General features: G+C 51.5%; 1 protein-coding gene across 2 annotated transcripts; it reads left to right on the top strand.

The window, feature by feature from the left end:
- Positions 1 to 628: 628 nt before the first annotated feature.
- On the top strand, positions 629 to 23,848 carry CHST10 (carbohydrate sulfotransferase 10). Of its 2 annotated transcripts, XM_040993808.1 has the most exons (7): positions 629 to 698; positions 2,493 to 2,579; positions 9,895 to 10,027; positions 14,574 to 14,665; positions 17,690 to 17,924; positions 19,859 to 19,964; positions 22,042 to 23,848. In XM_040993808.1, exons 3-7 carry the CDS (start codon positions 9,928 to 9,930, stop codon positions 22,577 to 22,579), a joined length of 1,071 nt encoding a protein of 356 aa, XP_040849742.1. In that variant the 5' UTR covers positions 629 to 698; positions 2,493 to 2,579; positions 9,895 to 9,927; the 3' UTR covers positions 22,580 to 23,848. The 2 variants fall into 2 exon arrangements, with proteins under 2 accessions (XP_040849742.1, XP_040849741.1); XM_040993807.1 differs by lacking the exons at positions 629 to 698; positions 2,493 to 2,579; positions 9,895 to 10,027; positions 14,574 to 14,665 and adding an exon at positions 14,691 to 14,878.
- Positions 23,849 to 26,129: the final 2,281 nt, after the last annotated feature.

Below are 26,129 nucleotides of genomic sequence, written 5' to 3'. Positions count from 1 at the left end.
AAGTCAGAACTCCCACAGTTATCCTTTGTTAATCTGCAATATCCTAAGAACAGAATTACACCCCGAAAACAAGTACTTGAGGTTAAGAACCCATGGAGCCCTTGGGGGAAGAGAAAATCTTGCTTTCACTTCGGCGGTGGGCATGTTAGAAAACGCTAATTTGCACCCGAACTCCATTACTTTGGCCTTGTTCCAAGTTTGGGATATGTTTTGTCCCCCAAAACATTATCTGGATGCAGCCTGCGCGGGCTGTGTCTCCGCAATTTCCCGAGAGGAAGCGTGTTTGCAGGGCCAGGCAGGGTGGCTCCGGGGATTCGCGTTAGAGGGGGACAGGTCCTCTCCGGGGGTCCCCTCCGACCACGCCCCCAGGTCGCCTCCCGGGCGGCGCGCGCACAGGCTCGGGAGCGAGGACGCGCGCGCGCGAGGCCGGGGCGTTGGGGCGCGCACGGCCGGGCCGGAGCGCGGCGGCCGCGTGGGGCGGCGGCGGCCTCACCCCCCAGAGCCGGCTCCAACGCCCGGCTTCCTCCTTCCGGCGCCGCCGCCACTCTCCGGGGCCGCGGCGCAGGGGCCGGCGGCGGCACGGAGGCCTCGGGCGGGGCGGGCCTCCCGTGGTCGGGAGGCCGCGGGGAGCCGAGCGCTGCGCCCGCAGGCCCAGCGAGGCCGACGTGGGAGGAGTCCGAGCGCCGGCCGCGCGGAGGGTGAGCTCCGGGATCCGCAGCCGGTGGGGTGGGAGTGGGGTGCCTCTGGCCCCGGGACCGCCGGCTCCCACACCGTGGGGCAGATGGAAACCGGGAGAGAACCGGTTTTTCCTAGCGAGCCACCTCCGGGTGGGAATCGCAGCTAGCGTCTCTGTCCTTAATTATGCAATAAGGCAGCATCTTGCTGCGGGAAGCCGCGGTCGGCGGGATTCCTGCTGCTTGGGCGCTTGGTCATTTACTTCTGGCCATCTGGACCGGGAATTTGCATTTATCATTGGGAGCGGAAAGCGAAGGCAAAGGTTCTATTTGGGTCCGAGGAACGCGCCGAGATGAGGGTGGTGGGTTAGGGGACATCTGGGGCGAAGGAGCCTGTGCCACATTCCCCCAAGTGCGGAATGGGCGGGAAGGGCAAGAAATACTAGACCCCAGATGGACAAGGCTGCGGAGCGCCTGAGCCGCCCCCTCCCACCCCTATTTTGCTCGGTTGAGGGGCCTGTCAGAAGTTGGAGGCTAATGCATAAATTTTCTGCGCTTCCTGGCTCGTGGAGTCGGAGCCGGTTTTCCAGACTTGTCCTCTTTGTTTTTCCTAGTCGGCTGCTGCAGGCGGGACAAGGGCTGGGCTGCATGGAAAGCACGGCAGCCAGGTTCTGGTGAGCTAAGTATAAAGGCTTTCTCTGTCTGGGGCTTGGGGCCATCCTTCTGGGTGCTTGGAACTGCCAGCCCGAGAACGGCACAGACAGCCTTGAAATTGGACGGCTCCGTTTGCAGCTCCAGCTCGCTGACCCTCAGCCACGTACTTACTACTGCGCCCTTTTCAACACTGGCTTCTTTTTAAGACAGGAAAGAGGGAGATGGTAATTAGGGCATGGCCCATCTTGGCTCAGAATTGGAATCCCATCGTTTTTCCTGTGGATTCTGAGTAATAGAATCTCCAAAGAAATACCTGAGAGGAAGAAGAGTCTTGCCTTCCTCACGTGAAAAATCAGTGGAGCAAGAAGCCGAACAAAGGAAAGAATTAGGGAGCCTTCTGGGCAGGTGTGCAGTTGTGTTCAGATGCTCTTCCAGTGTTGGAGTGGGGGCGAGCCAGACCTGGGAATAGCAGAAAGGTGAACCTTACATCTTGCAGAAACCAGGTCTGCTGCTGCTGCTTTTTTGTTTTGTTTTAAATGTCTCCAGATCTGGAACAATCTGGATGCACATATGATAGCATGAAGGGGCAGTTGTGCAGCCTGCGTAGCATGAACTGACCTCTAATGCTAACACGGGATGGAAGCAGGGTTGGGAATACCTGCTAGGCTGTGCTGTTGTGTCCCGGGCAGCTTGGCGTGTTCTGTGGTCAGTGAGCTGCACGTCTGTTCTGTGAAGTCTGTGATCTCTCTATTTCATGAGTTTGGCTTGTTGCCGGGTGTTTATTCATTTGGTGACATTTGTCCAGACTTTGCCAGTTGCTGCACCTTCAAGGGGTGCAGAGCCCTGGGGACGGGTTGCATTGGAAGCCCTTATAGACTCCTTTGGGAGGCCTTTGCCTAGTGTGAAAAGTAGGAAAGGACTAGAAGAGCAATTTGCTGCACATGCATTTCTTTAGTTCCATGAAGTCTCTCAGGCTCTTGCTACATTTACAGAACTCGTTGATTTACTAAGAAGTCTACCTTGGAGAGACTTGCTATGCAAACTATAATTGGGTAACCAGATTGGCCAGCTCTTTGCCAAGTATAAACCAGGCTGTGTGAAGCAAGCTGATCTTATAACTTTTGATGATGCTTGTTGCTTTTTTTTCTCTCTTGTCCTATACAGCGACAAGTGGAACCAAGAAACTCCAGAGTAACACAGCAAGGCAATGTGACCCCGACCTGCGAAGGTACAAAAAGGAGAACTCGGCAGGTATTTGAGATCCAGGCCATTCAGTGATCTTACTGCCTCCTTTCTTGCTTGTGTCATAAAAGAGATTTCAGGAAATCCAAAACTCTAGGAGTAGGATTCGGTATGCATCCACGTAGAGGTGTTTCCTTCGATATTCTTGTAGGAGCACACCCTCGGGCAGGATGAGGTGAGGCGGTGCCCGTGGAGGCCCTGCCTGGCGGTGAGCCCGTGCAGGTGTTTTCTGTATGTTGTGTTTACTCCCCCAGACTGCCTTAGCCACTGGGGTCTTCCTCACTGCACAGAGGCGGGAGGGTTTGCATTCTGCTAGCTAAGCGTGAGCAGTCGTTCGGAGGCTGTGTATGACAGGGACAGTAGCAGAGACGACAGAGGACATGTCTGAGGAACTATGCAGGAAGGACACTGTCACTTCTCGAATTATGGGATCCACACGATGGTCTTTTTCTGGGAGGAGGGAGAAAGAGAGAAAGAGCGAGAGAGAGAGAGCTGTGTCCCCTGTTAAATGAATGAGTGACTTCTGGAAAAAGGCCTTGAAAGTGAGTATGATGGATGTGTGGACTGCAGGACTTTCCAAAACGTTTATGAACAAGTGATGTGCACCTGCAGGTGGGGCATGGCTGGTGGGAGAATCACTTTATGAGTCTAGCGGCGTGTTGCTTTTGTTGAATGTTACTGGCAGCTGAGCAACATGAATTTCCCAGCTTCTTAGTGGAGAGGAAAGGGGATTTGCATCAAAAGCTGGTGCCAGTACTCTCCCCATTGTTCATTGCAAGCGTGTCTCCTGTATGCTGCTTTTATTTGAGGGTGGGAATGGGATGATGGCATGATTCAAGAGTCTTTAGGTTTGACTATGTCCTTGTTTCCTGGACCCTCCTTTCCCCATAATTAACTCCTCAGTTTTCTCTTGCTGGTTTTCAAAAGAGCCCAGGCCTCTGGCTTGCTGTCTGATCCTACATCTTGATATGGGGAAACTGAGGATGGATGTGGCCCCGCTGGGAGCTGGGTGTGGAGGCCTCTGGTCATGGTGTGTACCATGACCAGCGGGGCTGCAGGCACATGGGACTTGCCACACCACTGGCTACAAGGGCTACTCTGCCAGTCATCTTGGCTCATGGAACAGAGAGAAGGTGATTACAGCAAGTGTCAGGCTTTGTAAAGACCATTGTCACCTGGCTGTAGGGAGAGCTGTGACCTTCAGCTGCACCCTAGAGAAAGGACCATTAACATCAGGCCCCTGACAGAGAGAACCTTGGTGCAGCCATCTGGGACAGCAGGCAAACTGTGTGGGAACTTTTATGTTCAAGAACAAGGTTTATGAACAAGGTTTAGTCCTTAAAAAGTTGGGCTTGCCATACTGTCTTGTTAAAAAAAAAATGGAGAGGGGACAAAGGATCATGGCTTTTTCCCCCAAGGTCAAACAAGCCCTCCTCCTACAGAGTCCAGTTGCCCATAGCTGGGAGACTCACAGGGTGAAATGGGAGCTGTAGAGAAGGGGCTAGGGTCTCATGAAACCCCTGGAAGCTGTTTATCCAGAACACATGTTGTTCAGAGCATCTGTCGATTCTCACTGACCACATACATTTTTGCTGCCAGTTTTGCTTCTTAAATTGGAAGGAGACCATGGTAGAAGATAGCCATTGTGCTGGCTGCCTGGTCTTTGCATTTGAATGGGATCCTAGGGAGTCCCACCAGCAAGAAAATCTGCAGCTGCCAGAGTTTATGTGGTTGTGGTGGGGTGTTCTCAGAGCCCAGAGCATTGCTCTGTTGCCCCAAAGCTCCCAGATGATCATGGTGGACAGCCAGGGCTCAGAAGCACAGCCACAGCTCTGGGTATTAGGTGAGACATGCCTTCTGATTCACAGGGTGGGCAGCCTCAAAGCAGTCCCGTCTCTGTGAGCAGGATGTGCCACTCTGCAGGCCTTGCCCAAGCCCCACGGATCCCGAGACTGAGGAGGGGGGCAAAGGTATTAGTACGGGTCTCTGGGTTTACGTGTGACCCTTGGAATACTTCCTTTTCGGAGTGAGCATTGGAACAGCACTGAAGCCTGCACTTGGGGATCCCTCGTCATCCAGGCCTGGCTGCACTTTCAAACACAGCTTCCTGTTAGTAATGCACCCTGGGAAACAGCAGGTGTTTTAAGTCCTTGCGTCTACAGGACCCAGGTGGAAGACGGGGTCTGAGTTCTAGGCTCATGTCTTTGGTGTGGGCCAGGCCCAGCTATCACTCAGGAAGGGGGCCAGTGGATGGGAGGTCTTTCTTGGTCTCTGTGCCTTTGAAATAAATAAGAAATTTAGCAACAATGTTCCCTGTTCCATGAATGAAAATGACCTGAGACTGAGCAGGACACCTGCTCTTTGCATCTTTCATAATGCTGCCATACAAGTTGTTGGAAAACTTAGATCACAGTGTCCCCCTTCTGTGTAAAATGCTCTTGTGGGTTTCCAGGGCTTGCGGGGGAAAGACTAAGTTCTGCTAGCGGGTCCCAAGCTGTCTGGGCTGCACGTGCTGTCACCTTGCCCTAGAATTGCCTGCAAGGCCCTCCTAGGCTACTTGGGGACCTGCTTCCCTGGCCCAGAACCTTCCTCTCCTTAGGCACCCATCCATACTGCTCCTGGCCACTCCACCTGGTCCCCCCTGCTGTGTTTGTGACTCAACAGCGGCCTGTCCTTTCATTCCCACCATTTCTGAAGGATTCTTTGATTCATGTGGGTCTCTGGTTATAGACTGTATGCCTGTAAGGGACAGAAACTCGTGTGTGTGTGTGTGTGTGTGTGTTTGTATGAAATAGAGACAGATTTGGCCTTGTTCCTACGTCCCTATGTCTGCAGCACTTAACGTACTGGATGAGTGAGTATAGCTGGTCACTATGCACTTGATTGAGGAATATCTTTCTGGTTCTTTTGTCCTTACTTACATTTACATGTAAGTAGACACCTGCTTGTGTCTGAAGGTCATGCGTTGTAAACCGTAGAGGTCATTGCCACTCTCTGGATAGCAGCAGCTTTTGGTTCTTTCACCTAAGACACGACTTGGAGAACAAGTTCTTTATGTCTGAATTTTTCACCAGGGTACCTTGACAGTTTTCCACTCTAATTTGAATTTTCTCACCATAGACAAAGGGAGGAGATACTTAACTGTTACTTCTGCTGCAGTGTTTCCCTGCAAGCCTTGGGCAACCTCTCCTGCCTTCCCCACCCTTTACCTGGGTGGGGAATGGGGACCTATTGCTGCTGCTGTGGGATATGCTGGCTGAGGCTGCAAAACTGCAGCCTCCACCCGGGAGGCCTGGGGGAGAGTTTCCAGCAAGTCCAACCAAGCCAGGCAAGTGGAGGGGCAGGTGTTACAAGTGTTTGTAACTCAGCCATCCCTTGGTGTCCATGGGGAAATTGTGCCAGAATCCAGGGACGCTCAATCATGTAAAATGGCCCGGTGTTCACCGGAACCTGTGCATCGCCTCCCTCATGCGGTAAAGCCTCTTGGATTCCTAGTAATGCTTCATGCTGTGCTGTGGAAGCAGTTGTTACGTTGTTGTATCCTTTAGGGAGTAGAGAAAGACGGCTGGAGCTACTCAGTATAGTCTTGCAGTTCTTCAGGGTATTTTCTAAGATCAAAAAGTGAACCTCCAGACAGGGAATGGGGACTGTGTTATTTTCTGAATATCACGTTTTAATTTATTTTCAAAATTAAGTAAGAGCTAACAAAGACAATGCTATATTTACTGAATATTCAAATACTGACTTTGTCAACTCACTGCAGTCTTTGTCAGCTAGCGACATATCTGCCATCCTTTCCCATACTTTATAAAATGCTAAACTGTAGTTAGCTGTAGAGGGGCAGAAAAAGGTAACCTGCAGAAATAAAAACACTAGGGTCCATGTATGTGGGTAGCATTTTCCGTATCTCACCAGGTTTTATGATATAAAGCATACATATTGCAAAAAGTTTTTAAATATATTTATTTTTATTTGAAAGGCAGAATTACAGAAGGAGAGACAGAGAGTAAGAGATCTTCTACCCACTGGCTCACTTCCCAAATGTCTGCAGTGGCTGAAGCTGGGTTAGTGTAAAACTAGGCATCTGGCATTCGCCCAGGTCCCCCATGTGGGTACAGGAGCCCAGGGACTTGGGCCAGCTGCTGCTTTCCCAGGCCTTTAGTTGGGGGCTACATCAGAAGTGGAGCAGTCAGGACATAGACTGGCACCCATATAGGATGCCATTTTGCAGACAGGACTAGCTGGCTATGCCACAACATGGGTGCTATAAAGGTTTTTTAGAGATACAAAGGTATGAAGTATATATTTTAAAATCCCTGTTCTGTGCATTATATATATATGTCTGTGTTGGCATGTGTACATGGTCACATACAGTCACACACAATACTGTGCTGAAACTTGCCTTTTTTGTTTACTGCTGCATTTCTGCATTGTAAGATCTGTACTATTGCCTTACCTTTCAGTTTAGCATTTTATTTGAAATTTAAAAAGGTGATCTCTGTGGTCTCTAACGTGATTTCTAACTCCCTGATCCTTGTAATTGTAAATTGCATTCAGAGGCATGCGTGTGCTGTACGTTATAAAATACAGCCTTATTTTCAAGTAATACTGAAATCCCAGTAGCTTCTGGTTATTTCCTAATCTCCAGTAATGGGTATTAACTATGTAGCCTCTCTTGTGTGGAGTATGGAGAAATATTTTGAGGCCATAAGGGTGCTTTAAAAAGTTTGGAAACCTTTCTGCAGTCTCTTCTGGCCATCCAGAGTTTTCCTTGGTGGCGTCATTCAGCAGGTAATGATGGTCTGCTCCCGTGTGCCAGGTGCCACCCTGGCCTTGGCATACGGATCAGCACCTGCTCATATTCCGCAGGGGAAGCAGTGAACAGTAAGCATGGTCGGGCCGAGCTAGGCCAGTATAGGGCAGCAACCAAGGTCAAGGGTTGGGGATCTGTCCCCCAACAGGATGTGGGGTCATGGGCAGGCGACACCTGTGCTCCAGGCACTGGGAGAGGCGTGCGGCTGATGCTGTTGTCCGTTCTCCAGAGAGCAGTTGGCAGGCGCTAGGGGGGTGCAAGTGAAGGCTTCCGGATCTACAGCACCCCCCTCCGCCCCCGCCAGAATTGCCAGTGTGTGTGTGTGTGTCCTGGGGACCTCCCCAAGGGCGGGAGGCCACAGGCAATCTGTGAAAGGGGCAAGTACCTCACACCTCATAGACAGCCTTTCTCCCATCCCTGTGCAGTGGCCCGGCGGGGAGAGGGGCACTCTAGATGTCTTAGTTGAGTTCACAGTGATCACACTGCACATTGAAATTTTCAGGAAATTAAATTCTCATCCTGAAGAATGTGTTGGGGGATAGATTGTGAGTTCTGTGGTTGTTGAGGAGGCATCCGACAGACTGCCCAGAGAGCATACAACACCCCAGTGGCTGTGCAGGTAGGTGCTTTGTCCTCACAGATGAGAACATTGGGGGCCCCTGGCTGGGGAGCAGCTGTGAGCTCTGGGCTTCCTATGAGAATGCAGGGCAGGCTGAGCAGGAGCCTGTGGCTCTCCCTTTTCACCTGCCCAGATGAGCCACCTGGCTTGCTGTTGGGCACCTCAGGTGCTCTTTGTTTGCTGGTCAAACCCTGTTCAGCGTCTCCCTGCTTCACCTCAAGGTGAGCTCAGTGAATGGCTTCTAATTAGACCATACTGGAAAGTATCTAAAGCCCTCTAGAGCTGCTCCTGATCCTGCTTAGAGAGACTTAGAGTAGACCAGAAGGTCATGCTGATGCCGAGGGGCTCATCGGCTTCGGCTCCTGCTGCCAGCCAAGCAAGTGCACGTCCTTATACCCACATTGCCTCATGCAGTCCCTGAGGCCACCTGGGGGAGGAGGCCCTGCCCTCAGAGATGGCACCCTGAGACTTAGAACTGGCAGAGGCTTGCTGCTTCCCAGGGCTTGCAAGCCACTCAGCAGGGTTTGAACCAAGGCCAGGCTTGTGCAGCTGGTCCTGAGATCCCCGTTGAGGAGTGGTGGGGCAGAAGGAGGCAGCAGGATGGCTGGTTTCAGGCAGAGAGAGGAGAGCTTGGCGTATCTCTTGTGGGCACTGTTGGGAGATAACTGCAGGACAAGCGACTGAATTTGCATTTCAGAAAACAACAGATTTTATAGCATAAACATGTCCCGTGCAACATTTGTGATATGCTCACGGGAAAATAATTATTTCTTATTTACCTGAGATTTTCTTCTTGTTTGTTTGATCTGACAAGTATCCTGAAGGACCCAGGAAAACACCCTGGTGGGCCCGCTGCTGACCACCTGCTTCCAGGACCCCCTCTCCCCACCTCCATAGTGTTAGCTCAGCCCAGACAGGAGGAGTCAGGAGACAGATCTATGCAGTCACCTCTCAACCTGGGCTGCAGGAACAAAGATGTTATCTTCTTGTTGCTGCCACTCTATTAGAGTGATGAATATAGGGCTCAATAATGTAATGAGACCCTTGGGGTTATTAAATATGATCTTTCAGGGGTTGGTATTGCAGCAAAGCAGGTTAGGCTGCCGCTTGTCATGCCAGCATCCCATATGGGTGCCCGTTTGTGAGTCCCAGCTACTCTCCTTCCAATCCAGCTCCCTACCAATGCACTTGGGAGAGCAGCAGAAGATGGCCCTAGTATTGGAGCCCCTGCCACGCACATGAGAGATTAATTGGAATTCTGAATTCCTGGCTTCAGGCCGGCCCATACCCATAACGACCCATAACGGCCGTTTGACGAAGGAACCAGCAGATGGAGGATACTGTCCCCTCCCCTCTGCCCCCCACCATCACCCAGTGAGTATGAACTTTTAAAAGCCAAGTCAACCAACACTTGATATTTGCACAAGGACATTTAAAACAATTTGTTGAGAAATGAAGTTAAAAGATAAGTTGGGGATGAGCACTTGGCTTAACACGTAGACCCCTTGTCAGGGTGCTGGCATTCTTGGCCCGGTGCCTGGGCCCAAGAGCCCCCTGTGCTCCTGCTGCTCGCTTCCTGCCAGTGCAGACACTGGGAGGCAGAACTGGCTCATGCAGTGGGATTCCAGTTGTTCCCAGGGAGGCCTGGATTGAATACCTGGCTCCCAGCTTCGGCTTCACCTAGCCGCAGCTGTTGCAGTGATCTGGGGAGGATGCTGGTGGATAGGTGCCCTCTCAATTAAAATAAAAAGAAAGCTTTCCTGATATACAAGCATTCTGAGGTTGTCTGTATTCCTGCCTGTGCTGTTACTGAAATCACCTGTCTTGTTAGTTGCTTTTTGCCTCGCTGACTTCCTTGCGCACATCAGAAGCATCTCTCCTGTGTTTTCCAGGAAGATCCGTGGAAAGGGCTGACGTTGGACAACATGCACCAGCAGTGGCTTCTATTGGCTGCTTGCTTTTGGGTGATCTTCATGTTCATGGTGGCCAGCAAGTTCATCACCTTGACCTTTAAAGACCCAGACGGTAGGTAGCACATTGTTCCTCGGTGCAGGCTGGGATGGCTGCTCTCCCAGGAGGGCCACCCGCTGTGTGTGGCCTCCAGAACCTGCAAGTCACAGAAGTGAATGAGGAGAGGAGGAAATGGGGCTGAGGGTTCTTCCCCTGGAGGGCAGCTGAGGCAAGCCCTGAAGGGGCTACACAGGGGAGCCCCAGCAGACCAGGTGGCTTCCAGGAGAGGGGCCTTCATAGCTGCAGATCCTTCCCAGCTGGGAGCTGGGGCCTTGGGTGAGTACCGCAGGGCTGTGTGCCTCATGGCCATCCTGTCACTAGTGGCACTTAGGAGGCATCGGCTGGAAGTGCATGGACACTCCTGGCACCCCCAGCAACCCCTCCCAGGGGCCACTGACACACACTGGAGAGCTCCAGTGTGATCCCAGATGAGCTGAGGGAGGCCCATGCCACACACCTTCTTGCCTTGTGTGGAAGAGTAGGGTGGGCACAGGTTGCAGGCACATTAGGGGTGCCCTGCAGTGAGCTTCAGGTGGTGACTCACCCTGGAGGAGTGCTGGGATGGTGACGAAGGGCTCATCTTCACTGAGGAGAAAGACTGTGGAATCTGCACAACTCTGGCGGGGTGGGGGGGGGGGTGATTAAGCAGGTTATACTTGCTTAATCCCAGATGCATTACGGAGCACCACAGTGCATCCAGGGGACAGGAGCTCTGCTAGAAGAGCAGGTTGCATCTGGTGGGGCCGGAATTTGAGATGATGATCACAGGACATGGATTGGGCCATTTCTGTAGTGGCTTCAGCATAGTCCCCTGCCCCAGGAGACTGGCCAGCCCCTCATTGCACCTAAGAGTGACTCTCTTCCCAGCAGGGCCACCCAAGACCCCTAACACCTCCCACGGCTGGAGCCCAGGTGAATTAGGGCCTTGAGAAGGAGTCCCAGTTGAGAATCTGCAGTGCTGCAGAGCTGGTAGAAAGAAGCAAGACTGCGAGCAGACCTTGCTGAGTGTCCCCTCTGGGGAAAGGCGGAGGCAGGCGTGAAACGGCAGGTCACCAGGTTTTGTGGTGGACCGGTTGGTTTCAGAAGTGGGAGGGTGATTGTGGCAAGGTTTCCGTCAGCGGGAATTGCTTGAGCTGTTATCTGGAGGAATTGACTTTGGAGAACAACTCATTTCTCAGCTCAAACCTCAGTGGTGTCTCATGCATGAGGCATCAGCACAATTCATGGTGGAAACTTTCCAGCAAAGGGCAGAAGCTGAGAGGGTTTTTTGAAGGAGAGTAAATATAAAGGAGACTGGAAGGGAAGAGCTGTGAGAAAAGGCAGATGGTTCAAGGATGTTCAGCCTGGGGGAGGGAACTGCCATCACACATAGTTCTGCTAACTGGACACAGCCGGGACGGACAAGCTCACAGCCACCACCCACGCCCGGACTCGTTCAGGACAAGGGATTTTGCCAGTCCTGAACATGTGTGGAGTTTTTTTGTTTTTGTTTGTTTACCTTTTCATTATTTTCTGAACCCTATGGTGTAATAGTCAATTACATGGCATGTCAATGTTCATCCTGAGTTTTCTGGAGGTGACTGATGGGCGTGGCTTGTGTGCAGATTCCACACCCTTGTACACAACAGATCTGAGCAGCCAGACTTTGCATCCCCAGGGGAGGTGGGGGCATCCTGGCCACTGAACTGTGACAATGTGAAAGTGCTGGGAGGTGGTTCCTCTGACTGCCGGGCTTTGTGGCCATGGTGCCCCTTCTGATTGTTCAGAGCCTGTGCACGGTTGGCCCTGGTGAGGATGCCTTAACCCCACAGCATTGGTGGCCTTGGAGAGTAAGGGATTGGACACTGAACGAGGTATGTGGGAAGCTAGGACATGATGACAGCTTTCAGAAAAGCCAGGCAGTCCATGACCTAGCACCTTTAGACGTTTTGCACCAGGCCGTTAGCATAACAATTCCTGTGATAGAACAAAGCCAAGACATTAGGATGCTACCTGGGTACCCCTGGAGGGTGAAGCTCCTCCTTATGGAGGCTGCAGCTTGCTCTGACAGGCAGCAGAGATAAGGACCCAACACGTGATTGTCTGCAAACCAACGGAAAAAGAGACCCAGACCTGCGCCGTGCGGTCAGCTTCATCTGAATGTAATTGAGTCAGGAAAGGGGCAAGTTGCAATATCAGGAAGTGTTAAGATTATGAAGTTGTCAAAGCCAGCGGAGATGGCTATTGGGCACATGCCTGGTGGCAGGGGAATGTCCCCCATCCCTGAAACCCAGTCCATGCCACCCCCTGAGCTTGCCGTGGACTAGGTTGTGTCTCAGAGCTAGTTAGGATTCAGGATTCTCCATCTAAAAGGTGATTAAGGAAGGTGAGGCTTCTCAGTGTTAGGATGCTGGGGGAGGCTGACCCCAATGCCTCCTCCGATTTGCCCATTCACGGTATCCATTGTCTCAGTACCAAGGGTTGGGGGTGGGCACAGCTCTCGCACACAGTGCTCGTCTGGGCTGTACTCTGCCTCAGGCAGGAAAAAGGAGCCCAGGTTTGCATGGGATCCAGAAAGCTGTTCAGCAGAGAGATTGCATGGGGATCCAAGAGCTCTACAGGCAGAGGGTAGGGAGGACACAGCATGCTGAGAGGAGGCCATTGTGATGCTGACCAGCCCAGCCTCCTCTTCCCAGAGAAGTGGGTTTTCTTTTAGAAAGAGAAATGAAAAATGTCTTTTGTGTAATGGGGTGAGGGGTTCTGTGCGCATATATACTTTGATTTGATATCTGCTCCTCTTGGGTATGTAATAGGCTCTGTGAAATTTTAGCAGTCAGCCTTTTGTTGTTTCTCTAGAAAACTGGAGGTGCTCGGCAAAGCTGCCTCCCAGGTCTGTTACTGTAAACGGCTGTGTGGGACCAGCACTGTGGGAAGCTGCTGCAGCGTGATCTTGACACCCATTGCTTTTTGGACTGAGGTGGAAATGCCAGTCTGGCTGCCAGTGAACTCTGCTTAAATCGAGCTTCCCATTTCCAGAGCGTGGTGGTGTCATATGCACTTCTAAGAAGTAACACTAAGCGTTCCTGTGCTCCCCTGACCCAGTGTCCCCATGGGTGACACCGTGCAGAATCATGGGGCAGGTGCACTGCAGGATGCTGGCCCTGGTCCAGTCAACACAGGACATCTTCATCATCAAAGGCACCAGCTGTGCCCTTGGCACTCACGAATCTTGTCACTTCAAGACCTTTATGTATTTAGCACATGACCTTTTAGGATTGGCTTTTTCTGTACTTATTGCAGGAGATCCATGTGCTGTGGGGCCAGCACAGATGATCTACTCGCCTTGATGGCTGTGTTGTATTCCGTGGGATGGACATACCAGTGTCTGTTGACCATTCACCTGGAGCAGGGCACCCAGGCTGTTGGCAGTTGGGGGCTATTATGTAGGAAGCTTCTAGGGGGAATAAACCCTGCACAGATTTTTGCATGGATGTAAATGTTCATGTCTGTGGCTCCCGTGTCTGGAGGTGTGGTTGTCAGAGTCTGTGGCAGTGCCATGCTTGGATTCTGGACAGTTTCCAAATGTTTTCCAGAGTCTCCGTGACTTTACCTTTGCACTAGCAGCATCTGAGCCATCAGGTGGCTCCACACTGCTAACTGTGGCTGTTAGGATGGGTGCACGGTAATATTTCACTGTGTGTATGTGTGTTTAAGGTTTTTGTGGTTAATTATTTAAAGAAGGCATGACAGAAAGGGAGAGCCAAAGAAAGAAGTCTCCCATATGCTGGTCAATTCTCCTGATAGCCACAGTAGCCAAGACTAGACTGGGCCAAGGCCAGCAGCCTGGAACTCCATCCAGGACTCTCCATTGTGTTCCCAGGTCGGTTAACAGAGGGCTGAGGCACAAACAGGGCAGCTGGGCCTGGAACCAGCAGCATTACTGATTCCTGCCATTGTGAGTGATGGCTTACTGCACAGAGCTGCAACTCTGGCCCCTCTCATTGTGTTGTTAATTTGCTCTGGTCTCGTGGCTGGTGATGGAGAAGCCCCTTTTGTGTGTTCCCCGACCACTCTAAGATCCTCTTTGCAGGAGAGGCTGCCATGTCTGTGTTCTGACTGGCTTCCTTGGCGTTCTCATTTGAATTCTGAGGACTCTTGGTGTCAGATAGCTGCCGGGGCTCCTCCAGGGTGTGTAAATACTTCCTCCCAATCTGTAGCTCATGTTTTTCTGCTCTCCAAAGAGGCTTCACAGACAAGTTAACTTGATAATTCAGTTTACCAGTTCTTCCGAAGATCTTACGAAGTTTCCTGTTTTCCATTTGTGTCTGTGGTCCCCTCTGAGTCTGTGTGTCAGCCAGGTGTGAGGTTTTAGAGAAAGGCTCATTGTGTTTGGTCTCGAAATGCCCAGCCACCCCATAACCCATTTGTGGCAGTAACTTGTCCCCACCGCCTGAGTTGCTGCTGCACTTGTGTCAGAGCTGGTCAGTGTCTCTGGGTGCGTCCACCCCGGGTCCTCTGTTCCTGTCACCCTTCCACGGCCTGTTCTCTCTCAAAGAGACACTTCAACCTCTCGGTCCTGCAGGGTACAGTGCCAAGCAGGAGTTCCTGTTCCTGACCACCGTGCCAGAAGTGGGAAAGCTGTCAGGAGAGAAGCACTTGACTGAGGAATTAAAGGTGAGCACCCGTTGGGCAGTCCTGCCTGCTGACAAGGAAACAGTCTTCCTTGGTGAGCCCCCTGTGGCGACCCCCATCCCGTGGGAGCAGCCACACCCCTCCTCAGTACACATACATACACACTTACCTGCAGTGGCTTCAACACGCAGGTGGAGTGAGCATCCCTGAGCCTGAAACCTGACATGGTCCTAAATCCAAAACTTCTGATACACTGTAAGTATAAAATTCCACACCGTGAGGTTTTGTTCCATGCACAAAATTAATCAAGGTATTGTATACCAGAGTGGGCATTTAACCTGGTCATGAAGACACCCTTGTACCTGAATTGATGACCTGGCTATAGCTTCCTGTCAAGGCATGTTCTGCAAGGCAACGGGAATAGTTCCTGACACCCACCTAGGAGATCTGGCTCAGGCCCTGGCCCAGGCCCAGCTATTACAGCCTTTGGGAAGTGAACCAACAATGCTGCTTCTGTATCTTAAAAATATAAACAAATCCCCACATGTTTTTCAGCAAGAGAGAAGAGCAAATTCTGTGGCTCTCTTTTTGTGTATCCTGGCTTTTAATATTTAAGTGGAAAAAAGTAGAAAAGACTATCGTTAAAATGACATTCTGTATTTCCCAAGAGAAAAAAAAAAAAACAGAAAAAGATGCTTTTTCATTAAGATAGAAGGGCAGTTTTTTCCCGTTGTATTTAATGCTTGAGTTCAAAGAAAAGCAAAATTTCAATATTTTGAAGTGATGGAAAATTTTCTGCATTTTTTTTTAATTTTCATTTGAGAGAAAGGTCCCATCTACTGATTTCTTCCCCAGATACCCTTAAAGGCTAGGGCCAGTGCCAGGAGCCAGGAGCGCCATCCAGGTTTCCCATGAGGAACCAGTACCTTCCAGAATCTTCACTGACGGGAAGCCGGAGTGAGGAGCTGGTGTTGAACCCCAGCGCTCCCCCAGGCTGGGGCACAGGCACCACACCTACCCCTTGCCCCCTTTCGTGCAGTTTCTAAGGAGAACGTGCTCATGCATGTGATCGGTGACCGGGGTTAGGTTGGGAGTCTTGAAAAGTCAGAGCAGATTGACAGGAAGACTGAGAGACACTCCTGGGACATGAGCAAGCGAGAGTTGGCAGCCATGTGCCCAGTGATGTTCCCCAAGGTCCCGTGGAAGGGCGGAGGGTGAGGGCAGCAGGACTGGGCTGAAGGCGGGGTGGAGGCCAGGCTCCGGAGGACCTGCCCTCACTTCCTCCACATCAGGAAGTAGCCTTTAAAATCCCCAGTACAGCCTTCCCCCACCAGGGGACCACAAGGGTTCTTGCAAGTCCACGAAGGGAGAACAGGGAGTCTGACTGTAGGGTAGGAACCTCTCTCAGCCCAGCATTTCCCAGCATCCTGTTCTAGTATGTTCTAGAAGGCCATGTCTTCCATTTTGTAGCAGACCCATTCGTTGGGAGGTCAGGATATTGGAGCTGGTCTATAAACACATCATCGGTAAGCCTAGTACCTATAAAAAAACATACTTGACAAAGAGCACAGCTCTCGATGTTTGGCACTGTTTCGATGCTTTTTAGGAAATCTTGCCCTACACCTGAGTGTCTGGATTCAAGTCCTGGTTTGCTCCCAGTTTCAGCTTCCTGATGCTGAGCCTGGGAAGCAGCAGGTGGTGGCTCAAGTAGCTGAGTTCTGCTGTGTACATAGAAGACTTCAGTGCCCTGCTAGGCTCCTGGCTTAGGTCTGGTCCAGCCCCAGCTATTGTAGGCAATTAGGGAAGACATCAGGAGAGGGGGCTCTTTCCCCTCCCCCGTCAGTCTTACCTCTGGCTTTTAAATAAATAAGGAGGTGTCCAGGACATTTTAGTCCATGTGGTAGATTTAATTTGGAGGAATCATCTGCTTTGGGGTGTTCTGTATAGCTTGAGGGGAAAAAATAGAAGTAGCAGCAGAAATGAAAAGGCTGAGAAACACAACCCCAGCTGGAGCTGTGGAGGAAATCTTTCAGAGGTGCCTGGAGTTTGTCATGTCTGGGCCGACACCACTGCCATGACCCCTGAGCGTCCCCTGGCTCGCCCTCCCCTCCATGCACATTTGCGATGCGAGTGTGCACAACCACAGGCATGCACAGTGCCATGCATGCTGCTCCACTGAGGCTTCCCCAGGTGTGTTTGTCAGCTTGAGATCGAGCGGCCCCAGCTGTTGGTGGTGGCAGACTGTGTGCAGAGGGGGAAAGGAAGTACATGGGCTTATGTCATCAAGCCCCATTCTCTGCTAAATTACCTTCCAAAGGCACGCAGTGACCTCAGGGCCTCCCCCTGGTAGCATAATTAGGTCAAATATGAACATAAGACTGTAGGGTTTAGCTGCGTGAGTTTGGGAGCCAAGACCTATTCAAATCCTGACCTCAGGTATCTGTACAGACCTCTGCAGCCGCCTCCAGGTACAGTCAGGACTCAGTGAGAAGCTGTAGAAGCAAAGATGCCACCCCCCAGCAGGGGAGTTGCGTTTTGAGCATTAACCAAGGGCTTCTTGTGCTTCCCTTGTGCTTCCCTGTTCTCTGTGGGTCTCAAGCCAACCAGAGGAACTTGAGCTTTTTTTTTTTTTATTGTGCTTTTTCTGGGGAACATTTTTATTTATTTTTGAACGAGAGAATGATAGGGAGAGAAAGAGATGTGGCACCTGATGATTCATGCTCCAAATGCCCATAGTGACCAGCAACGAGGAACTTCATCTACGTATCCCACTTGGGTAGCAGGAGCCTAAGCATTTGGGCCATCATCTACAGCTTTTCCAGGTGCCTTGGCAGGGAGCTGAATCTGAAGCAGAGCAGCTAGGGCTCAGTTCGGTGCTCCAATATGGGATGGTGGTGTTGCAAACATCGGTTTAAACTGCTGGGCCTCAACAGGTGACCTCCCCCACTTTTTTTCTTTTAAGGGAGAGCAAAACGTCCCTGGGTGGTGGCAAGGCGAAGGCCAGCCGGGGCAGCTCCTATTCAGAGTTGGTCCCGTCTCCTGCTCATGGTCCCTTGTCCTTCGCAGCCAACTGGGAACATGCTTGCAGCTGGTCAGCACGTTCAACCCCTGGTCCACCTGCAGCGCCTGGAGCTCATCAGAAACACGTGTAGGGACGAGGCGCTGAGGAACCTCTCGCACACGGCCATCTCCAAGTTCGTTCTGGACCGCATATTTGTCTGCGACAAGCACAAGATCCTCTTCTGCCAGACCCCCAAAGTGGGCAACACCCAGTGGAAGAAAGTGTTGATTGTTCTCAATGGTGGGTGGGGCCCCGTGAGCACCTGTCTGGGATGGCAGAGCTCTGCTTGGGGGAGGCTCTCAGTGTCCACTTAGGCAGGGGAAGGGGATGGCAGGGTCCCAAGGAGGGGGTTCTCCCAAAAGGGCTGCTGATGACTTCTTTCGCAGTCCTCTGTGGCATCCATGCCTGGTCAGTGCTGTTCTTTGTGAGTTTGGTACAGTATGGCTTATTCAGACTTTCATTCTAGCCAAGGTTAAGGTCTCCTGGGTTTCCCTGGTGGAATCTCCCACTCAGGCAGCTGGCCCCTGTCCCAGCCCTCAGCCCTTTGTTTGCTGTGTCTGGACCGACCTCCTACCAAGGCACCTCCTGTGCAGTGAGCAAGGTCCTTGCTGGGGCGGGGAGCCCTGCCACACAGGCCTAAGCTGCAGCTACATGTTCTTTACCACTTGGGTGGGAAGAAGCTGCACCCTACTTGATGCTTGGTGTCTGTGCTCAGAGGATTTCACTTGCTTCAGGATAGCTGAGGTTTGTGCAGGAGAAAACCAGATGCTGGACAGGTGATGTCATCCAGTACACTTTCAGTTACTTGCTGTTCTGTTCGACACCCCTGTGTCTTTGCTTCAGTTCCAGTTGGTCTTCGTAAATCCAAGGGAATGGTAGACTCCATCTGTTCAATTCAGGTCCTAAAGTGACATTATTCCAAGCAGTAGCAGTGGCACTCGCAGGTCCAGAAGAGGCTTGGAGATGCTATGGACACTCCTAGGGCTGCTCTCAGTATCTCTTGTCACTGTGACTACCAGTGGACCTCATCCCCGGCTGGGGGAGGAAGAGAAAATGTTCAGGCTCATCCTCAGGGGTGTGTGTGGTGTGTTCTGGTAGTGTGCTGGGTTTTGGAATCAGAGCAAGGTTACAAATCAATTTGACAACAACAGGAGTATGCACACGAAGGCTCCCAAGTGGGGAACATCATCTTTTTAACAAATGGGAGGTGCCAGCACCCAAAGGGCAGGGTGAAGAGGGGACCAGGCTTGCTGGGCCACATCCTGCAGGTGCACATGGTCCCGTGTCTGTTTTTAGCTGGCTAAGGACAGGTGCAGGTCAAGGCAGCTGGTTCTTTTGTCCACCTGTGCTCATATCACTGTTCTGTCATCCACAGCCACCCATGGCCCACAGCACAGAAATTCTGGACAAGGGCTTAAGTATGTGAGGGGAGGAATGAATAAGATGAGGCTGTGGCCGCTGCTTGGATGGTACCCACCTGGACCCTGAGCTTAACATAATTACAGGATTAGTATGCAGTCAGATGCTAAGGTTGCACAGGCTTAGCTAAAACATCCTCAGCAAAACGTGATTTCCGTTTGAGAAAAGAATGAAAATCCTGCCTAGTCACTAGGCCCACGTTCCATTCAGCTGCTTGTCATGGTTCCCATAACTGAGGTCAGACTCGACATCAAACACTTTGCCAGTTGTCAAGCTGGGTGCTTGCTAGGTTTCCCAAGGACTCGTATGGTGCAAATGGGATGATGCTGAAGCACTCAGCTTGGGGCTGCCACAAGGATCTTCGCAGTGGTGTTGGCAGAATTTGCACTGCGTTCCCCATTGCTGTTGCTCTGGATTCACTGGGATTAGAGATTGTGTTGGTGTGCAGCCCAGTTGAGGTGCACCACCAACAGTTGACATTGTCCATATACCAGCCCTGTTCTACCCTTTTGCTCCCTGTTGTCATCTTTCCTCTAGCTGGCCCCTGTCCTAGCAAGGGCTCTCCTTTATGCTGTCCTCCTGGCCACAGCAGCAATTGCAGTTCAGAGGCCTAAGCTTGGGTGGTGGGTGTGGACCTGTGGTGTGTACTTTGGTGAGCACAGGGGCTGGGCAGGGGGGTTGCTGGGCACCTTGCCTCAGGGAGCATGCCAGGGTACCAAATCTGCTTTCTCTTTTGCTTCACCACTGTTGGCCAGGAGCCTTCCCTTCCATTGACGAGATCCCTGAGAACGTGGTTCACGACCATGAGAAGAATGGCCTCCTACGCCTCTCCTCCTTCAGCGATGCGGAAATCCAGAAGCGGTAAGAGCCACTCCTTGGGGCAGAGAAGCGGCTTTCCAGAAGCCCTCCAAGATGTTCTATAGCCGCCTGGCTCCGGTCTCTGCTGCCTCTTGGCCCACTTGGCTTCAAGGACCGTTAACATTGGTTTGTGTTGATGAGCACTGTGTTATTGATCCAGTACATTCTCCCTTCTCCTTCCTCCTTCTCTGACTCCTCCTCCTCCTTTTTTTTTTTCTTAAGATTTACTTATTTATTTGAAAGGCAGACTGACAGGGAAACTTCATCTGCTTGTTCACTTCCCAAATGGCTGCTGCAGCCATTGCTTGGCCAGGCCAGAGTCAGAAGAAGCCTGGATCACCATCGGCGTCTCCCACAGGAGTAGCAGGGACAAACTATTCGGGCCATCCCTTTCTGCTCCCCAGGCGTGTTAACGTGGATGGGGCTGGATGCGAAGCTGAGAGGCTGGATGTGGCATGTGGGCGTCATGAACAGTGGCTTAACCCACTGCACCAGAGCACTGCAGCCAGCACGTGGACATTCTCTAGTCATCATGAGTGTTTTGAGTCATGTCCCTGTCTTCCCTTTACGTGGATTTTGACAACAGTTAGGTAGTCTTTAGCGCAGAAGTGAGTGCCAGTCTGCTGGGCTTTAGTTTTGTTCCGGTGGACAGAGTCCTCACTGTGCATGCTCTTTTCTTAAAGAAGGGAACGTGGGTTGCAAGGATACCCTTCTGAGTGTTTCACACTCTACCCAGGCCCTATGCCTGCTGTTTGGGGAGCTGCCCAAACAGTGGTGGTACACGGTGTACCCTGCGCAGGCAGGGCAGGGTGACAGGCCTCCCTGATGGCAGCACTTGTGGAACCCTTGGCCAATAGAGGAGCCATGCAGGGGTCGGTCCCATGGGCCCCATGTAAAGGAGTGGGCATACAGGAGCAGCAGACTCCGCCAGGCCCTCGTCTGCCATGCAGACACTTGCCTTCCCTTGCCTTCAGCCCTACTCAGTTCAGTGTTCTCACCAAGCACAAACCCAATCAGAAATGCTTCTGGTTTGGAATTGTTTTTTCCTGATCCACAGGGCTTTGGGGAGTTCCAGAAAAGCACGCAGAATAGTCGGTGGCCCTTAGCACGCTGTCAGGACAGTATCATCAGCGTCATTCTGATCAACACTGTCGCTACTCCCAGCCTTCCTGCCAGACCGCTGCTCTGCTGCAGCCTCTCCCAGCAGCCCCGCCAGGCCAGCTCCTGCCAGCTGCTGCCTGGAGCCTCACCCTACCTTACCTCTCGGTTCTCTCCCTACCATTTTTTCCTTCCCCTAGCAATTGCAAAGTATATTTTTAAAAATAATTCTTTTTTAAAAAATTACATTTCTTTGAAATGCAAAGTGACAGGGAGAAATAGAGGAGAAAGAGATCTTGCATCCCCTAACTCACTCTTCAGATGCTCACAATAGCCAGGACTGGGCCGGGCAACGGCCCAAGCACTCGGGCTGCTGCATCTGCTGCTGCCTTGCCCAGCACAGCAGCAAGGAGCCAGACCTGAAGCAGAACAGCAGGGAATTGAGCTAGCACTCTGATAGGGGTGCCAACATCATAGGCTGCAGCTTAACCCACTGTACTGTAGTGCCAGCCCCAAAGACAGTTCCTTAAGGTAACTTAGGCTTCATTTACTTCCAACGTGGAGTTCCTGCTCCTACAGTTTTCTGCCTAGAAATAAAACTTTTTATCATTCTTGGAAGTTTAGTTACTCAAGTGAAATATACAGACGAAACAGATGCCTTCATGACTAGGCAAGTCCCATGGCCGTGGACAGTTGAGATATCCCAGCTGTGCTTGCTCATCTGCAGAGTGGGTCATTAATACTTGAACACACAGAATCTTGGAGAGGATCAGCAAGATGCTCAGAGTGCACTGGCTATGGGGCTGGGCCCTGGGGAGGGTTGGGCCGGGGGAGGCTGGGTTAGGGGAGGGCTGGGCCTGGGGGAGGGCAGGGCTGGGCCAGCAGGTGAAGCAGCTGCTATAATCCTTTTTTCCCCCCTCCCCACTCAGGCTTGGAGTCAGACTGATCTCTCTGTCTCGTTTTGATTTTTTTTCCCCCTTAGACTTAAAACATACTTCAAGTTTTTTATTGTCAGAGACCCCTTTGAAAGACTCATATCTGCCTTTAAGGATAAATTTGTCCACAATCCACGATTCGAACCTTGGTACAGGCATGAGATTGCCCCTGGCATCATCAAAAAGTACCGGAAGAACCGGACAGAGACCCGGGGCATCCAGTTCGAAGATTTCGTACGCTACCTGGGCGATCCGAACCACAGGTGGCTGGACCTCCAGTTTGGGGACCGCATCATTCACTGGGTGACCTACGTGGAGCTGTGCGCACCCTGCGAGATAAAGTACAGCGTGGTGGGGCACCATGAGACCCTGGAGGAGGATGCACCATACATCCTGAAAGAGGCTGGCATCGACCACCTGGTGTCCTATCCCACCATCCCTCCGGGCATCACCGCCTATAACAGGACCAAGGTGGAGCACTACTTCCTGGGCATCAGCAAGCGCGACATCCGGCGCTTGTATGCACGATTTGAAGGGGACTTCAAGCTCTTTGGGTATCAGAAACCAGAGTTTTTGCTCAACTAGTGTCTGGGTCTTGGGGGCTCGGATAGCTTCTTGAGGCCAGGGGCTGCTAGCAGGCTGGGTACCCAAGTGCAGAACTCACCCTTCCCACACTATAGCCAGGCCTGGTCCCGTGAGCGCCCTGGCAGACGATGGACACTCGGCCCTTGCCACTTGTTTGGGACATAAAGTATGCTGAGGATCCACCCCACCCCTGCCAGTGTCATCAGGATGCTACCAGACCCTGCTGTCCTTGGAAGGGAGGGAAAACCAAACGCTTACACTCTGAGAGAGCCAGCGGGAGGGAACATGGCCCGATGCAGGCAGTATGTGACCTGGCTCTCCGGGGCCTTGCACATCATCAGTGGATTGCAGAGGATGGTGTAGGAGCCACGGGACTGCAGGCCCAGCAGAGATGAAGGCAGGATTTAGTCTGCCTCTAGAAATGGTGCCTCTGCCTGGCATCCTGGCAGTGCTGTCAGCTTGAGGCTCTGGGAGACCATCCCTGTGACATTGAGCGACAGGCAGAGGGCAGTTTCCAGCCAACCACTTAACCTAGCTCAGCAGCAGGATGTGACTTCAGAAAGTGAGGGGCAGTGAAGGTACCTTCCAACTGGGAAGGGGAACGTGTTCGGGAACTGCTAGAGTTGCCAGGCCCTGGCGCTCAGGCCGCTGTGCACTTGGACAGCATTTTGCCCATCCTGTCTGCACACCTTGACTTTCCCCAGTCGGTGGGGAGGGAGCAGACCTGCACCCATCTCCAGGGGCCTTCCCTGCAACCAGGGATGAGCAGGGACAATTTATGCCCCATCCCACAACTCAGTGCCATTCACTCATCTCATTGTCCCGTCATCTCAGCAAAATGTTCGCTACCAGACCTATTTCTGAAAATGCCACTCTGCAGGACTCAATGGCCAGAAGTTGGGTCATCAGGTTCACCAGCAATAAAATCCTGGGCCCAAAAAAAAGCCTCCAGCAATGTCTCCCAGGCATCAACATAGGCCACAGCAGCCAGTGTGATGCCAGGGGCCAGGGGAGGCTGATGGGCACGGCTGCCCAGAGATGAGCCCTGGTGCTCATGTCTGCCCACACCCTGCCCACTTGCCCAGCATTTCTTAAAGGCAGCCTCAGCTTTTCCTCCCTTCCAACAGCTTGCTGACCTTGTCAGTGTGAAAGTGAAATAAAAGTAGGAATTTGTGCCAAACTTACATGTGGTATGGTCCCAGGAGAAGGTGTCTGGAAGTCTCAGTGTCCCACCTCCAACCCTTCACCCAAGGCCCAATGATGGACTGATACATTCAGGCTGCCCAGACCACAGGAGGGAGCTATAAAGTGGTTAGCAGTCTCGGGAATACCATTACAGACCCAGGAGCTGACAGTCATGACCTCTCCTGGTTGAAAAGTAGCAATGTGACTGACGTGTGTGAATTTCTGGCCTTGAAGTCAGTCCTAATTAAAATAATGTTTTCTCTCAGAGATTGAATATTGACTTCTTGGGTGTTGGTTTTAGATCATTTTCCTAATATTTTTGCCAAAAAAAAAAGAGAGCTTGCTACTGAAAGTACCACCTGCACATCTTTACTTGTCCAGATCAAGGTCACGTCCACTGGCCCTGGAGAACAGCATCTCCGGGTGGTGCAGCACCTTCCTCCACTGAGGGCTTCTGAGTTGACAAAATCTGTTCTCCTCCTTCTTGGCCTGAAAGTAGGCGAGCCCCCCTTCTGGTGGTGTGTCTGCCAGTACAGCCCATTTCTGAAGCTGGCTTATGCTGGGAGCAATGGTGGGTGAGGTCTATGGGCCATGCCTTCACAAGTCTCTGTGTCCCCTGGCTGGTCAGCCACACTCTGGGTTTCTTTCATCGGAACAGGCCGTTCACTCTTGTATTGTCATATGGATAACCCGAGATAGGCCCATGTTTTACTGTGCAGAAGATTTTGGCACTACATCTGAGTACCAATCCATGTCCTAACTGCCTGATTTCTGATCCAGCTTGGAGCTGATGGCCTGGGAAAGCAGCAGAGGATGGGCCAAGTGCACAGTGCTTTCTGCTGCCTTAAACTTGGTAGCTTTTTCTGCAGCTTTGGAGCACCTGCCACACTCTGCCTCTCTTCCCCCTCCTGGCAGAATCCTGTTGGACAGACTCCAAACATCCTTTGTCATGACTGACAAACCAAACAAAATCCCCAAGCCAGTACGTCAGCTCAGTCGCTGTGACTTGCAGTTATCAGAATGTAGTGTGACTTTGGGCAGATAGGATCTTTTTTTTTTTTTTATTTTTAAAAGATTTATTTCTATTGGAAAGTCAGATATACAGAGAGGAAGGTCTGTCCACTGATGCAATGGCCGGAGCTGAGTCTATCCAAAGCCAGAAGCCAGGAATGTCTTCTGGGTCTCCCACAAGGGTGCAGGGTCCAAAGCTTTGGGCCATTCTCCATTGCTTTCCCAGGCCATAAGGATGGAGCTGGATGGGAAACAGGGCTACCAGAACACAAACCAGTACCCATACGGGATCCTGACACATGCAAGGTAAGGACTTTAGCTGCTAGGCTACCGCACCAGGCCCAAAAGTCAGTTTATTTTGATATGAATTCTCACACATAAAGTTGAAGTTCATACATAGTTTTTTCTTTTCCTCTTCTTTTTTTTAAGATTTACTTATTTTTAATGAAAGGGCAGATATGCAGAAAGAAGGAGAGACAGAGAGTTCTGTCCGATGATTCACTCCCCAAGTGACTGCAATGGCCAGAGCTGAGCTGATCCAAAGCCAGGAGCCAGGAGCCTCCTCCAGGTCTCCCACGTGGGTGCAGGGTCCCACGCCTTTGGGCCGTCCTTGACTGCTTTCCCAGGCCACAGGCAAGGAGCTGGATGGGAAGCGGGGATGCCAGGATTAGAACTGGCACCGAAATGGGATCCTGGCGCATTCAAGGTGAGGACTTTATCCACTACACTATTGCACTGGACCCATGCATAGTTTTCAGGATGCATTTTCTTTGAACAATTTTTAAGAACTCATATGCATTAATTTTTATGCAACAAAATTATCTTTTAATTCCATTTCATAGACATTTTGAAGTGCCCAAGTGTAGTTTTTCAGTTTGATCTTCATGTTGCGCGTTAACATGTACTTCCTTTTGCTGCTGACTAGTACTTCATCCTATGAATAGACTGCATTTTCTTCACCCATTCACCCTTGGGTGCATATTGGAATGTTCTCCGGTGTTTGGTGCTTGTGTATAATGCTCTCGGGAGCACTTGCATGTCTGTGTGGATGTTGTCCTTTCTCTTGTGTAGATTAGGCACAGAATTACTGAGTCACAGTAGGGCTTTTGTTTCCTTGGAAAGAAAATGGATGCTGCTGCCTCGAGCAAACGTATTTATTTTTTATCTTCATTTTACTGGAAACGGAGGGAGATGCAGAGACAGAGATGTTCTGTTAGTCCACTCCCCAAATGCCTGCAACATCCAGGATGGTCCGGCTCAGAGGCAGGAGCTGGGGACTGTCCGGGCCTCCCCTGTGGGTGACAGGGACGCAGGTACTCGAGCATGACCTGCTGCTGCCACGGTGCACAGTAGC

This window comes from Ochotona curzoniae, unplaced genomic scaffold, assembly GCF_017591425.1.
Source record: "Ochotona curzoniae isolate NIBS_2020 unplaced genomic scaffold, NIBS_Ocur_1.0 contig_883, whole genome shotgun sequence".
Taxonomy (NCBI): domain Eukaryota; kingdom Metazoa; phylum Chordata; class Mammalia; order Lagomorpha; family Ochotonidae; genus Ochotona; species Ochotona curzoniae.
Note: the sequence above shows the minus strand (reverse complement) of the source record. Positions and strands in the feature narration are given on the sequence as shown.

Excerpts from the sequence above, each read along its gene's own strand:
- CHST10 (XM_040993808.1), top strand. The coding sequence starts at position 9,928 with ATGCACCAGCAGTGGCTTCTATTGGCTGCTTGCTTTTGGGTGATCTTC. Across the intron at positions 14,666-17,689 it reads ACTTGACTGAGGAATTAAAG|CCAACTGGGAACATGCTTGC; the intron begins GTGAGCACCCGT and ends TGTCCTTCGCAG. Across the intron at positions 19,965-22,041 it reads GATGCGGAAATCCAGAAGCG|ACTTAAAACATACTTCAAGT; the intron begins GTAAGAGCCACT and ends TTTCCCCCTTAG.